This window comes from Ctenopharyngodon idella, chromosome 10 (assembly GCF_019924925.1).
Source record: "Ctenopharyngodon idella isolate HZGC_01 chromosome 10, HZGC01, whole genome shotgun sequence".
Taxonomy (NCBI): domain Eukaryota; kingdom Metazoa; phylum Chordata; class Actinopteri; order Cypriniformes; family Xenocyprididae; genus Ctenopharyngodon; species Ctenopharyngodon idella.
Genome location: NC_067229.1, coordinates 35731485 through 35745007, shown reverse-complemented (window position 1 = coordinate 35745007; position 13523 = coordinate 35731485). Strand labels below are relative to the sequence as shown.

General features: G+C 34.8%; 1 protein-coding gene across 3 annotated transcripts in view; it reads left to right on the top strand.

Annotated features, from left to right (window-relative positions):
- The window catches only part of grik1a (glutamate receptor, ionotropic, kainate 1a), a 77600-nt gene that overhangs the window by 58516 nt on the left and 5561 nt on the right, over positions 1-13523 (top strand). The window contains exons 13-17 of one of the 3 annotated variants that reach the window (XM_051910914.1): positions 2047-2264; positions 5068-5293; positions 6419-6669; positions 7971-8123; positions 13284-13416. In XM_051910914.1, coding sequence (XP_051766874.1) covers positions 2047-2264; positions 5068-5293; positions 6419-6669; positions 7971-8105 — 830 coding nt within the window. In that variant the 3' untranslated portion in view covers positions 8106-8123; positions 13284-13416. Of the gene's footprint in view, positions 1-2046; positions 2265-5067; positions 5294-6418; positions 6670-7970; positions 8124-13269; positions 13470-13523 lie in introns of those variants that run through there. The other 2 variants (XM_051910915.1, XM_051910916.1) reach the window with 2 other exon arrangements.

Genomic DNA, 13523 nt, shown 5'->3' with positions numbered 1-13523 from the left:
CAGTCTGTTGCATTCATTTGTGCTCTCTCGAGTTATTTACGATGACTTTTAAAAAGCAGTGAATGCAGTGCGGCTCAGTATTGGCCGACGCTGTTCACACGAGTACCACAATGCATGCGTGTGATGCTGACGCAGGGGCCGGCCAATACTGAGACGGCGTTCTGACATAAACACTCGTTGCTTCATAACATTAAGGTTGAACCACTGTAGTCACGTTGACTATTTTAACAATGTCTTTACTTCTCTGGACCTTGAGTGTGGTAATTTCGTTGCTTTCTTTGGGAGATAAAAAACCTCTCGGATTTCATCAAAAATATCTTAATTTGTGTTCCGAAGATGAACGAAGGTCTTATGGGTTTGGAACGACATGATGGTGAGTAATTAATGACAGAAATTTCATTTTTGGGTGAACTAACCCTTTTAACTCTTTCACCACCATTAATGAAATTTTCCGGCAATCCATGTTTTCATTGTTATGGAGGCGCTATTACGCATCTTCTGAAAGAGTACAGAATCTTCGGATCAAAACACAGGCGAAGAAGAAGCAGAAACAAGCAATTGAAGTATTGCTTACACTGTAAGACAACATGAACATCAAACATTAAACACTGTATAAATCAAAACTGCCAAACGTTACCGAATGACATGTCAAACCCACGAAAAGGGAAGGGACTGTGCATGCTTTGGGGGTGTTGATGGACGCGATCTACTCAATCTATGTTTTGATTATCATTCTGAACCCAATCCGGATTAAGTCTTTGACAAAAACGTGATTTTCTCAGCTTTTTGTTTAAAATGTTGCTCCGTTTTTATATATGTAAAACTTACTCGCATTCAAGTGTTAATTAAAAAAAAAGAATGTATAAAATGTGTTTGTTTGTTTAAAAGCAGAGACTCTTTTGGTATATTGTATGTTTAGATATTCATACAACAAAATATTCTGGGGGCCATGAAAGTTTTGTGAAAATAAAAAAAAATGCTGAAAGTGAGAAAAAAAAATAGCAGTAAAGAAGAATTTTTCCTTAATCCTTGTGCTGCGTTGAAAATCCTTTACCTAATTTGGTGCCTTTTAAATTGCTTGTAAATCTCTCATTATGCAATAATATCACCAAATATTGGATTCAATCTTTTTATCAACTTGTTTTCTTTCAGTTAGGGCAGGTTTTGTATGTGTTTTTGGAACTGATTGATCGTAGACCTCATTGATCTGAGCTTATGCACCTCAGTGTTTGAGTGAAAAAATTCACTCAAACTTATTAACCTCAAAAAAAATAACTAAAAGACGCATAAGCTCAGGTCGATGAGGCCTATGATTAATCAGTTCAAAAAAAAAAAAATAAAAATGCAAAACCTGCCCTAACTGAAAGAAAACAAGTTGATAAAAAGATTGAATACATAACAAGTGATTTATAAGCAATTTTTTGTAGGCCGGTCTTTTTTGACCAGGAACACCACAGGTTGTAACAAGGTCGAGAAAAAAATGCACAAAATTTTTCAAAAATTATTGGGCAAGTTGTTATACCCTGTGTGCACGAAGTCAATAAGTTTTAGACCAATGTTATAACATTAACTAGCATTTTCTGGGAAAAGAAAATCCTCTCCGGAATGTAAGGGTTAAGAATGTTTTGTGAATCCGGGCCCTGGTTTCACATTTCATGTTGTTGTTTGCACTTCAGACTCCAAAAAACTAACAGATTTGGGCCAAATACACCAAAAATGGAGGGAAAGGGGGTTGCTGTCTGTGTGAACAAAGATAATAATTTATAGTGGATGTAAGAATCAGTTCCTAGCAGAGTAACTACAGGTGTCAAATGTGTACATCACATTTGAACAGTATATTTATTGTTATTTAATTGAAAACCAACCAAACTTTTTTGTTGTTGTTGTTGTTAAATGTCATTTGCTTGTAAAGCTGTCTTTGCTTAAATGTCACTTGGTTATGTATTTTGTTATCTATTGCAATGACATTCAAACATTTTTCAGCATGGCTTAAGTGTCCAAGTACTTTTTGGTGCCAGTGTTTTGCTAAGCTTTTGTTTATTTCAGGATCTGAGCTGATGCCTAAAGCTCTGTCCACCAGAATCGTGGGAGGGATTTGGTGGTTCTTCACTTTAATCATCATATCTTCCTACACGGCCAACCTGGCTGCTTTCCTCACAGTGGAGAGAATGGACTCCCCAATCGATTCAGCTGACGATTTAGCCAAGCAGACTAGAATTGAATATGGTGCAGTGAGAGATGGCTCTACAATGACTTTCTTTAAGGTAACATGTTCTCATCTTACATGCAGGATCGATGTGCCTTAACACACTGTTCACATAAAAGCTACTGAAATACAGAAGGAACAGCCAGCTACAATCCAAACACTCAGCAAATTATCAATTTTACAAGAGGCCGCCTGCACAGAAGGAGCTGGAGCTTTTAGGAGTAAGTTTATTGGATTTCTGCTAGGAAGTAAAAAAAGGAGATCAATCTTGTGCGTCTGTCTCATGAAAAGATAAAGACTAATAAAGCGGATGCAGAGTCACACACAGATGAGTTTTGAATTTTGTGAAAATATCACATTCAATAAATGTCCCCGCATACTGAGAGGGGAATTCCACAAATAAATTGCACTAGGCAATTGTGCAGTTTATTTGCACGTGAAGTCAAAAATTTGTGCTAGATGGAATTCTGTTTTCAATCTTGCTGATTTAGTGTTTTGTTCAAAAAAACGAGTACATATTGTGTAAGTATTTACACCATACCGTTCAAAAGAATGCATTTATTTGATTAAAAACACAGTGAAAACAGTAATATTGTGATTGAAAAAGTTGTGCTACTTAATATTTTTGTGGAAACTATTAGGGATGCTCCGACGGGTCGGCTGCAGATCGGTATCGGATGATAATCACATTCTATGAATCAATCATTAGTCACTAAATTTGGCCAATCTCATGCACCAACTTTCTGCTTTGTAAGTTTTGGGCATTCATTTTTAGTCCATCCCCCATCCTGAAAAGTCAGTTTTGCAGAGATGGACTAAAAATGAATGCCCAAAACTTACTTCCAGATTCTGGAAGATAAATTCTTCAAACAGTGGTATAAGAGGATGTTAACATGTCTTTTCTTCTCCACCTGTTTTGTCTGCCAAAATATTAAAGATGGCTGCACGCTTGTTTCTCTGGCACACAAGGTCTATGGGACTTCTAGGAAACGGTCACGTCACGATCATAACTCAGTGTTTTATGTTACGACTAATGTTGTTAATTAATGTTTACTGCATTTTTTAATGTCATGTGTGTACCATGATGGTACCTTCTATACAGTATATAACTTCTCAGCTTGTGGAAAAGCTGCTTGTGATGAGCTTTGAATCATCATGCGACTTTCTCATCACCATTTGTTATTGTGGTTGTCAGTGTATTACAAAGGCACAAAACAGATGTTAGTACTTCATTAGGTTGGTAAATTAACATCATATCAGTTAATGAAATACATTTTTTTACTGTAAATGTCTGTAAAACCTAAAATGTAGCTACAATATGTTTCACGGTAAATTTATGGCAACCACAGCTTTTACAGCTGTTTTAGAGATCTATGACTGTATTCTAACAATTAATGTATGTTAAAAGTAAAATATTTTATGGGATTATAAGAAGATTTTGTGCAGAATTACAGTAATGAACAGTAATTACTGGGTTTTTTTGTTTGTTTTTGTTTTACAGTTTATCTATGTTTTTTTCTGACAGTATTTTTTGGTTTTTAAACAGACATTTTCTTACAGTTTTTTATTTATTTATTTATTTTTTTACAGTGTAGGGATGATGTGTCAAGACCAATCGGAAACTGTTTTACAGCTTGAGCATGAATTGATCGCTTAGATTGACAGGTCTTGATTTACTGTCACCATAGAATAGGAAACACTGCTGAAAGATGCCTTCAGGGTGTAAGGGGTTAACAGTGACAGTAAACAGAGAGCTTACATATCACTTATATAAAGCCCGAATGATCGGGATTGGTATCGGCCGATCATGATGACAAGAAATCGGTAGTCGGTATTGGCTGCAAAAATCCTGATGGGAGCATCCCTAGAAACTATGATACATTTTTTAATATATCATTTTTTAATGTAATAGAAAGTACAGTATAAAATTGGATATTCATTTTAAGATTTGCTAAATATTATATTTAACAGTGTTATTTTAATTTGATTTAAAGTGTTATCGTGTTTTAAAAATGAACTTTACGTAAGCTTTAGATAACAGCAGATGTAAGATAAAAGTATTAAATAAGGGAAATGAGCATGGACAATCGAATATAATAAATTAAAAGAAATAATATCATATCTAAGATAAATATTGGATGCAGGTTTTTGCACTAAAATATTATACGTGCAGTATAACCAATAAATGAATCTTTTCAGTCATTTATTCGGTGGTGACAAAGGTCTGATTCTTTTCATTTTATAGGAAGACATGAGAGTCCTTGCTAATACCTCAAGCGTACACGTTCACAAATCCGCCTGAATCCTCCTGAACTCTTATTTACCTCCACCAATCCAGCCATCTAAAATGCCAGTAATTCCAATAATCCAGTGATCTATCTTATGAGTAGGAGCCACACATATGCACCATTCATCATTTAGAGAGAGAGAGAATGACAAACAAGTGACAGATAAAGCACAGAAGAGGCCGGTGAGGGCTTTATCCACTGAGATTGTAGAGTATGATTACATCCGCATGTATCTGGAAAAATACAGGCCTGTGGAGAACCAAGACAAATCGAATCAGCTGTTGAGAGATTTAGCACACAGCTGCCCCATTTCCCCCTGCTGTCCTCTGACACACTCAGAAACAAAATTTTACAACTTGTCCCCTTTTGACTCAGCCTAATGAGAGATCAGGGTGAACTTATCAGACTTGAAAAGCCTATACTAGTAGCTGATGAAAGAAAAAGATCTGAAGACAAGAACTTTCTAGAATGAAAAGAAATATCGATCCAGGTGGTGCGACTCATGTCTTTAATGTGTCTTTAGTGCTTTTTGAAGACTGAATCAACTCTTTGAAAGTCTTTATTTGCTCTCAGAAATCAAAAATCTCAACGTACGAGAAGATGTGGGCGTTCATGAGCAGCAGGAAGAACACAGCCCTGGTGAAGAACAACAAGGAAGGGATTACAAGAGTCCTGACCACCGACTATGCCCTCCTCATGGAGTCCACCAGCATAGAGTACATCACCCAGAGAAACTGCAACCTCACCCAGGTTGGAGGCCTGATCGACTCTAAGGGCTATGGAGTTGGCACGCCAATAGGTAATGGTGCCCCACATATTGCCTGACAGGCTGTTGAGCCCCCTAACCATGAACTTACTAGCCTCAGGCAATAAACGTGCCATCTTTTTTCAATATGTACTGTTGGGAATTTGCTATAAAAGAAAAGACACTTCACAACCAATTGAGTTTGAGTTGCTTTGAGTTGATTTAGTTCTGGACTGCTCATTTGCTGTTTTTCATTCAAAGTTGAATGTTGGATGTCTCCGATACGTGTGAGGAAATATTATTTATTAATGATTGGAAATTTGCATTGACTTTTTTCATTTCCCATGCATTTTGAAATATGTTGAATGTTGTTCTAAAAAATACTAATTTAAATATATTAATTTTGTTATATTTATAAAATATATTTTTTCTATATACTATATTTCTATAAAGATTATTTATTAATTATTGAAATTGCATATAGAATTTCAATTTCATATAGAATACATAAAATATACTATATATAAAATTTATAAATATATTTGTTAATTATAGTTATATTAATTTAATAAATTATATATATATATATATATATATATATATATATATATATATTGCAGAATATATTGTATACAGAAATTCCTATATAAAATATAATTTGGAACTTTTATTGAATTACTTGCTTTAAAATAGGTATGCACCAACAATGATAAACTGATTGTTATTAGAATTTTATGATATTAATAAAATAGTAATAAAATGTTTTAAAGTTAATTCAGGGATAAAAACAATATACAGTATGAAAACTGGATATTCATTTTGAGAATTGCTAAAGATTACATTTAACAGTGTTATTAAATATTCATGTTTTTAAATTTAATAAGTACCACTAAAGGTAACACTTTATTTTGCAGTGACCTGTACTTACTTATTATAGTTTATTACTATAGTAAATTGTGATACTATAATGCTTACTATAATCACACTGTAACGACACTTTAATATAAAGTGTAACCTCACTAAATTAAAAAAAATACTGATATATTGTGCATCCCTACTTAAAAATTACTGAAGTTGGATGTTTAGCTTCAAGTGCCATTTTATTGCACTTATGTAGGACTCTAAACTCTCCTGTGTGGTTTCTTTTGGCCACACCTGAACAACTGTGGTTGTCTGCAGGCTCACCCTACCGCGACAAGGTGACCATCGCCATCCTGCAGCTTCAGGAAGAGGGAAAGCTGCACATGATGAAGGAAAAATGGTGGCGAGGCAACGGATGCCCTGAGGAGGACAATAAAGAAGCCAGTGCCCTGGGTGTGGAAAACATAGGGGGCATCTTCATCGTGCTGGCTGCCGGTCTCGTTCTATCCGTGTTTGTGGCCATCGGAGAGTTCATCTACAAGTCGCGCAAAAACAGCGATATTGAAGAGGTGAGTGGGAGGCTGGTAGAACAGCCCCGTGGGGTCTGAATCTTACAGGAGCTAATTACAGTACCTCACCGCTGTCACAGCCGAAATGAGCCATGTAAACACAAATGAGACACTTGCGGGATGTTTTTGCAGCAGCCCACTGGTCAGGAACTTGTCACAGACTTAAAGCACATGCTGTTTATCATGCAGGTGTTCTACTTCTACATTTATGAGACTATTTTGGTTAGCTTGCTTGTTTTGCATGAAATACATAGTGTTTTGCGAAAGTACCAAAGTGACAAAAACTTACTGTAGTAAAATATCATCCTCTTGCAAATTTTATTACCTGATCTGGATGACAAAGTGCTGCTATTCAGTGTGATGTGAAGTGTAAAATGCATTAATGCAAAACAGTCATTAAATATGTCTGTAATGCATTGACATTTTAATTGTTTAATTTGATCTATAGATCAAATCCAGATGGGATGCACTCTGTCTTTAAATAGCAGCATTTAGTTATCATTGAAATTCGACAAGTATGAAATATCATATTTTCAGACTTTAAAAAGAGGGCCATCAGACAGCTACAGTAATGTTGATAATGTAAGTAAAGTTTGGGGAAAGATTATTTATTAATTACTGCGAAGTAAATTGGTTTGGCTTTGGTTTCATTTAGAATATATAAAATATATAAATATATTATAAATAAAATGTATAAATATATTGTAAAATATAAATGTATTTCTAAATATAATTATATAATATAAAATATATCATTATAATATATATATATATATATAATATTTATTTCTATATAAAATATGCACATACATTTATGTGTGTATTTATATAGAGTATTTATTAATTAATGCAGATTAAATTGCATTGACATATATATATATATATCTGCATAATATGTTTAATTTAATTTTATATATATATATATATATATCTGCATAATATGTTTAATTTAATTTTATATATATATATATATATCTGCATAATATGTTTAATTTAATTTTATATATATATATATATATATATATACACACATTCCTCTATAAATACAAAAATAGCTGATAAAATGTATTGTTAAAAGTTGCTTAAAGTATTATTTGCGTATAAGAAGTTACAACATTTTGGTACGGATCCAATGCTAATGTACATTTGTTAAGTGAATGCATATTTTAGCATGATTTTTATTTTTGTTGCATGTGAAGGCTGCTTATATTTTGTTATCATATTGATCATTTGCATGTTACTGATCTTGTCCTGCTTTTTGTCTTTCTGTTCTATTTTTATCATTGATCTGCATGCACAAGGCCTTCTGTTTCTTTTACGGAGTCCAATCCCGGCAGCTGCAAAGAAGCGATTCCATCTCCTCCACTGGCACGTCCTTATCAACAGATTTAGAGAGCGGGCGGCTCCTCGGGGATGACATATGTTCTTCGCGTTAGCCACACACTCTCGTATCTGTAAGGGCTGTGCGTTATTTAAAGAAATATAAACTCCTTTCCCTCATTCGCCTATCTACTGGTTACTTCCAAACCATCTGCCCAAACCCTTGACCTCAATCCAGCACCGATGCGGCTCAGAAATTTAGTAAGGTTTTCAAGGAGATCAAGAACACTTTCATTTCTTGTTGCACACCCTGACTGCGGACAGATAAGAAATGGAGTGCTCTCAGAAACTTTTATATACTGGTAGAAGCCATTCAATTATGGCCATTTGAGGCAAAATTTTAAGTGTGAACTTTCTACATTTGATGTCCTAAATTCTGTCTCTCATATTCTCAGTGCGTTCTCAGAAGATTGGCCCACACAGTCAGGGTAATGATAATTATAATGCGGGTTATGATAATAATTATGTTAAGCTATAGCCCACTGATTCTTGAGTACAGAGACTAAACAGGCTACAAAACAGAAAAAAGGAATTATTTTAGATTAATCTGTAACGTTCCAGTGTCCATACAAAATGTGTGCTTGCCATTTACTCAAGATTGGTTAAGATAGAATATTTGTTATAATTATTGACCAATCTAGCATTCACTTTAATAAATGAGACTAGATGAGAGATGGTTTCAGCTCCTTCTATTAAAGTAAAACAGATATTACTGTGTCAACAAAATAATCATAATTTTATGTACTAAATGCAGCATTTATTTTTCTAGTTTTGCTAGCTGCTAATGGGACCTGAAAATTAAAATTGAGTTGGCATTTCATGGTCTTAATATTTAAAGGAATAGTTAGCCCAAAAATGAAAATTCTGTCATCATTTACTCACCCTCAAGTTGTTCCAAACCTGTACAAATTTCTTTGTTCTGCTGAACACAAAGGAAGATATTTTGAAGAAAGTTTGTAACCAGGCCACTTTGGGGCACCATTGACTTACATAGTAGAAAAAAAAATACTATGGAAGTCAATGGTGCCCCAGAACTGTTCAGTTCCCCACATTCTTCAAAATATCTTCTTTTGTGTTCAACAGAACAAAGAAATTCATACGGGTTTGGATCAACCTGGGGGTGAGTAAATGATGACAGAATTTCCATTTTTGGGTGAACTATCCCTTTAATATATTTTAGGGATGCACTGAAATTTCGGCTACCAAAAATCTTCAGCCGAAACAGCTATTTTTGGTTTTGGGCCAAAATGGTTTTTGAGGGCTGAAATCAGTGAATGAAACAGACGTTTAATTAGCGCTTCTCCGATGGCATGTTTTGGCTGTGTTCAGCATCTATTTCGTGCACACAATGTGGATAAGCTAAAACAGATAAACATGTCAGCTGTGGACAGTAGCTCTGGATTGACATTAATTTCTTGATTTTAATTGGTAATGATATGGTTATTTAAAAGTTGATATAAAAAAAGCCTTATGTGCAATTTAAATGTTTGTACAACTCTGTTTTAGCTATTAAGTGTTCGATTATTAAATAAGTTTGAAAAATTAAGTTTCGGTTTTTGGCCAAGTGCATCCTGATTTTTTGTTTCATGTCCTAATATATTTAACTATAGACATTTTAATAGTATTTTTTAATATAATTCTGAAGAATATAAATAATGTATTATTATTAGTGGTATATATTATTATTAATATATCAATGTGTTTGTGTGTGTATGTATATATATATAAATATATATATATATATATAATGCATTGATATAATTATTGTTGATGTTAAAGATAATCATAATATAATTAAAACATCAATGCATTAATTATATTTTTATAATTATATTAAATATTATTATAAATATGTCTGTATGAAAAATTTAGTTTTATTGCTCTGAAGGCAGGTGATTTTAGGGTAGTAAGTGTAATATCATAATGTTGATTATGAAATAATAATAATGCAAAAAGTACAAACAGAAACTAACAACAGGTAAAGTGTGGGAACAACAAGGAAATGTTTTGTCCTGTCTCAAGAATCAGTGAACTCCACTCATTCACTTCTTTTTTTATATAAAAACCTGACTGAGAATACAGTCATGGAACACCGATATCAGTCTCTGGAATGTAATTAACTTTAGCTGTATTTAGAAAAGAAAAGACATCAAGAGGTAAGTCTTCATAACGACTTGATTAAATATTGATGCACTCAAAAAGAAAGAACAATTAAAAAGTCTAAGATTACCGTGTCTGAAATTAGCCCACAGGATAACCATAATCAGCCGGGAGCTAATTCACCGCTCACACTGATGTGGCTTTATCTGCCTCCCACATCCCCAGCGGTATTTCTAGAGCTGTGGCCTTCATGCCTTGAGCATCTCATGACAGACAAGACCAGGACATGCAGAATCACTCGTAAACAAAGAAATCTGCATTATCACAATGGAAAACTACACAACCCAGTCATGTCTATTGTGTGTCCTTGCAATACAAACCAGATCTTTCTTCCAAAGTTGATGTCAAACTCATGAGAGTTTCATAGCATGAAAGTCACCATGTAGCCCCGACCCTGTTCTCCACATCATTTCCTGTTGTTTCTACACTATCCTTATGACTAAAGGCCCCGATATACTTCAAGCGAAATTGAAGAACAAATTGGTGTGATGTAATTTCGAACAAAATCGGGCTAAAACGAAGTTTGTTTGAAGTTCGTTACTGGAGTATGAAACAGCTTGCCAAGCGAACATTCACTCCAGCTGGTAAACACCTTCGTACTACCATTGGTTTGTGGTGATTAGGTGTGCGCTGAGGCTCCGCCATCTTTGACATGGAAATCTTCTTCTGCTCATTTCTTCTGTTCAGTCTGTCAAGGTCAGATGGGAGTAAAATCATGAACACACCGGAGAGATGCTTTATAGTAGAAATTGAAGTTGTAATTCTAATCGTAAGAGACACTGACACTGTTTTTCATGTTTAAAGGAATAGTTCACCCAAGAATTTAAATTATCCCATAATTTACTCACCCTCAAGCCATCCAAGGTGTATAGGACTTTCTTCTTTCAGCTGAACACAATCAGAGTTATATTAAACAATATTCTGGCTGTTCCTAGCTTTGGAATGGCATTGAATAGTGTCTAAGTTTTTAACCCCTGAGCATTCCTGTAAAATTTGCCTAAAATGCCTAAAAAGTATGGAATGCCAAACCTGCCAATATTAAAAAAAAACATCACTTTTCTTCAGAAGGCATTTATTATCCACTGGAGTCGTATAGATTACTTTTATGATTGATGAATGCGCTTTTTTGGAGTGTTAGCATTCCACTGTACTACTGCCTGTGGTACATAGCTTTCAAAAGAGACCAAAACCATGCATATTCTGCAAATGGTTCAAGAACAGCATGCAATTTACTTTGGGTATTCCTTTTTCTACTATGGAATGCCAAACCTGGCAATATTAAAAATAAATAAATACATAAATAAATAAATAAATATACAAAGAAATGTAAAAAAGCAAAAAAGCAAAAATAAATATATAAATAAATATACAAAGAAAAGAAAAAAAAAATTATTTATACATTTATTTCCTTATTTATGCATATATTTTTTTCCACATTTATTTATTTATTTTTTCTTTTATTTATTTATACATTTAATTTCGACTTTTATTTATTTCCAAATTTGTTCATTTCCACATGTGTTCATTTCTACATTTCTTTATTTCTACATTTCTTTATTTTCACATTTATGTATTTTTACATTTCTTTGTCCGTAGGGTAATGAGGAGGGCGTGGTTTACCTCAGACATAGTAACTGAGCTCAGAGTAGGCGAGAGCGAAGCGTTGAGGCCACAATGACACCTTGTGGTGTGCCCGAAATACAAGAAGTGTAGCCTACTGACAAGCCTGTTGGGATGAATGACTTGGATTGGCTATATGGCCAAAATCTTATATCACGGGTTAAGTCATATAATATCATCCTAACCATACTGTGTGACATGGATAGGCTACACTTTACACTTTACCGCAGGCAGTAGTACAGTGGAATGCTAACAGGTTAAAGCTCCAAAAAAGCACATTCATCAATCATAAAAGTAATCCATGCGACTCCAGTGGTTAATAAATGCCTTCTGAAGAGAGGTGATGGGTTTTTGTAAGAAAAACATCCTTATTTTAAACTTTATAAACTATAATTGATGGCGCCCGACAACGGCATACGCGCGTTCATGAGAGAGTCGAGTTCTGGTGACCTCTGACCCGACATATGACGTAGGCGTAGCATAAGCAGAGGATAGAGCAAAAGAAACCGCCGGTCACGAATTAGAAGTCTAAAAGGAGAAGTTTTAAAGAAAAATGACAGAGGATTTCAATATAAGACAAGAGGAGCTATGTTATATGTTGGGTCAAGAGGTCACCCTTCCACCAGAACTCGACTCTCTCGTGAACGTGCGTACAGGCGTTGCCGGAAACGAGTGATTATAGTTTATAAAGTTTTAAATATGGATATTTGTCTTTAAAAAAAAAACATTGCTTTGCTTCTGAAGGCATTTATTAACCCACTGAAGTCGAATGGATTACCTTTATGATGGATGGATGTGCTTTTTGGAGCTTAAAAAACTCGGGCACTATTCAATGCCATTACAAAGCTGGGAAGAGCCAGGATATTATTTAATATAACTCCAATTGTGTTTGGCTGAAAGAAGAAAGTCATATACACCTGGCTTGAGGGTGAGTAAATTATGAGAACTATTCCTTTAATACTGTAAAAGCTGCTAGTTTCAAAGTAATCTATTGTATAAAGTGCTATCGACATCACTGTTATCAGATGCTTTCTTAACTGCTGTTTTCTCACCACTGTCATTTTTGGTGTTGTGTTTATTTCATTATTGAGCGGAAAGCTCGCAGCACATATTTATTTACATATTCATCTAAAGCCGCTCACAGCAGTGTGGGCGTCGTCGGATGTTTGCCTAACAGTATACTGCTGAAAAGGTAATTAAAACTTCTTTTTACCCCTAAGTGAAGAATGAAAAAGAACTTGGCTGTGAGTATATCGGGGCCTTAAAAGTGGCAAAGACACAGCTGTTTTGCAGTGAAATGACACTATAAGCATCAAATCAATTTGAAGAGCTGAACTGGACACTGTGAGGTTGTGTGTGTATGTGTGTATGCAAGTGTGCCTGTGTGCATGCATGTGTGTGTAGAGACTCACGCAAGCCCTCGTGTTCTTTTTTTGACAGTGTGTCTCTTTCAGTGCTGTGATGGAAGACCTGGGCATATCCCTCAGGTGCCACAAGGCGTTGAGGAAGAGAGGCAGACACAGAGGAAGAGCAGGCCTGTCTGGAGTCTTATGTAACCCCAAACGCATCTCAAGGAAAGAGACAATGGCCTAGATCCACCTCAAACAGTCGCACGGGGAGCAACTCTGCTTTTGACATACATGCCGGTGAAATGAATCTCTGAGGCTGTTTGGTTTTTTTCATTGAATTTTGTT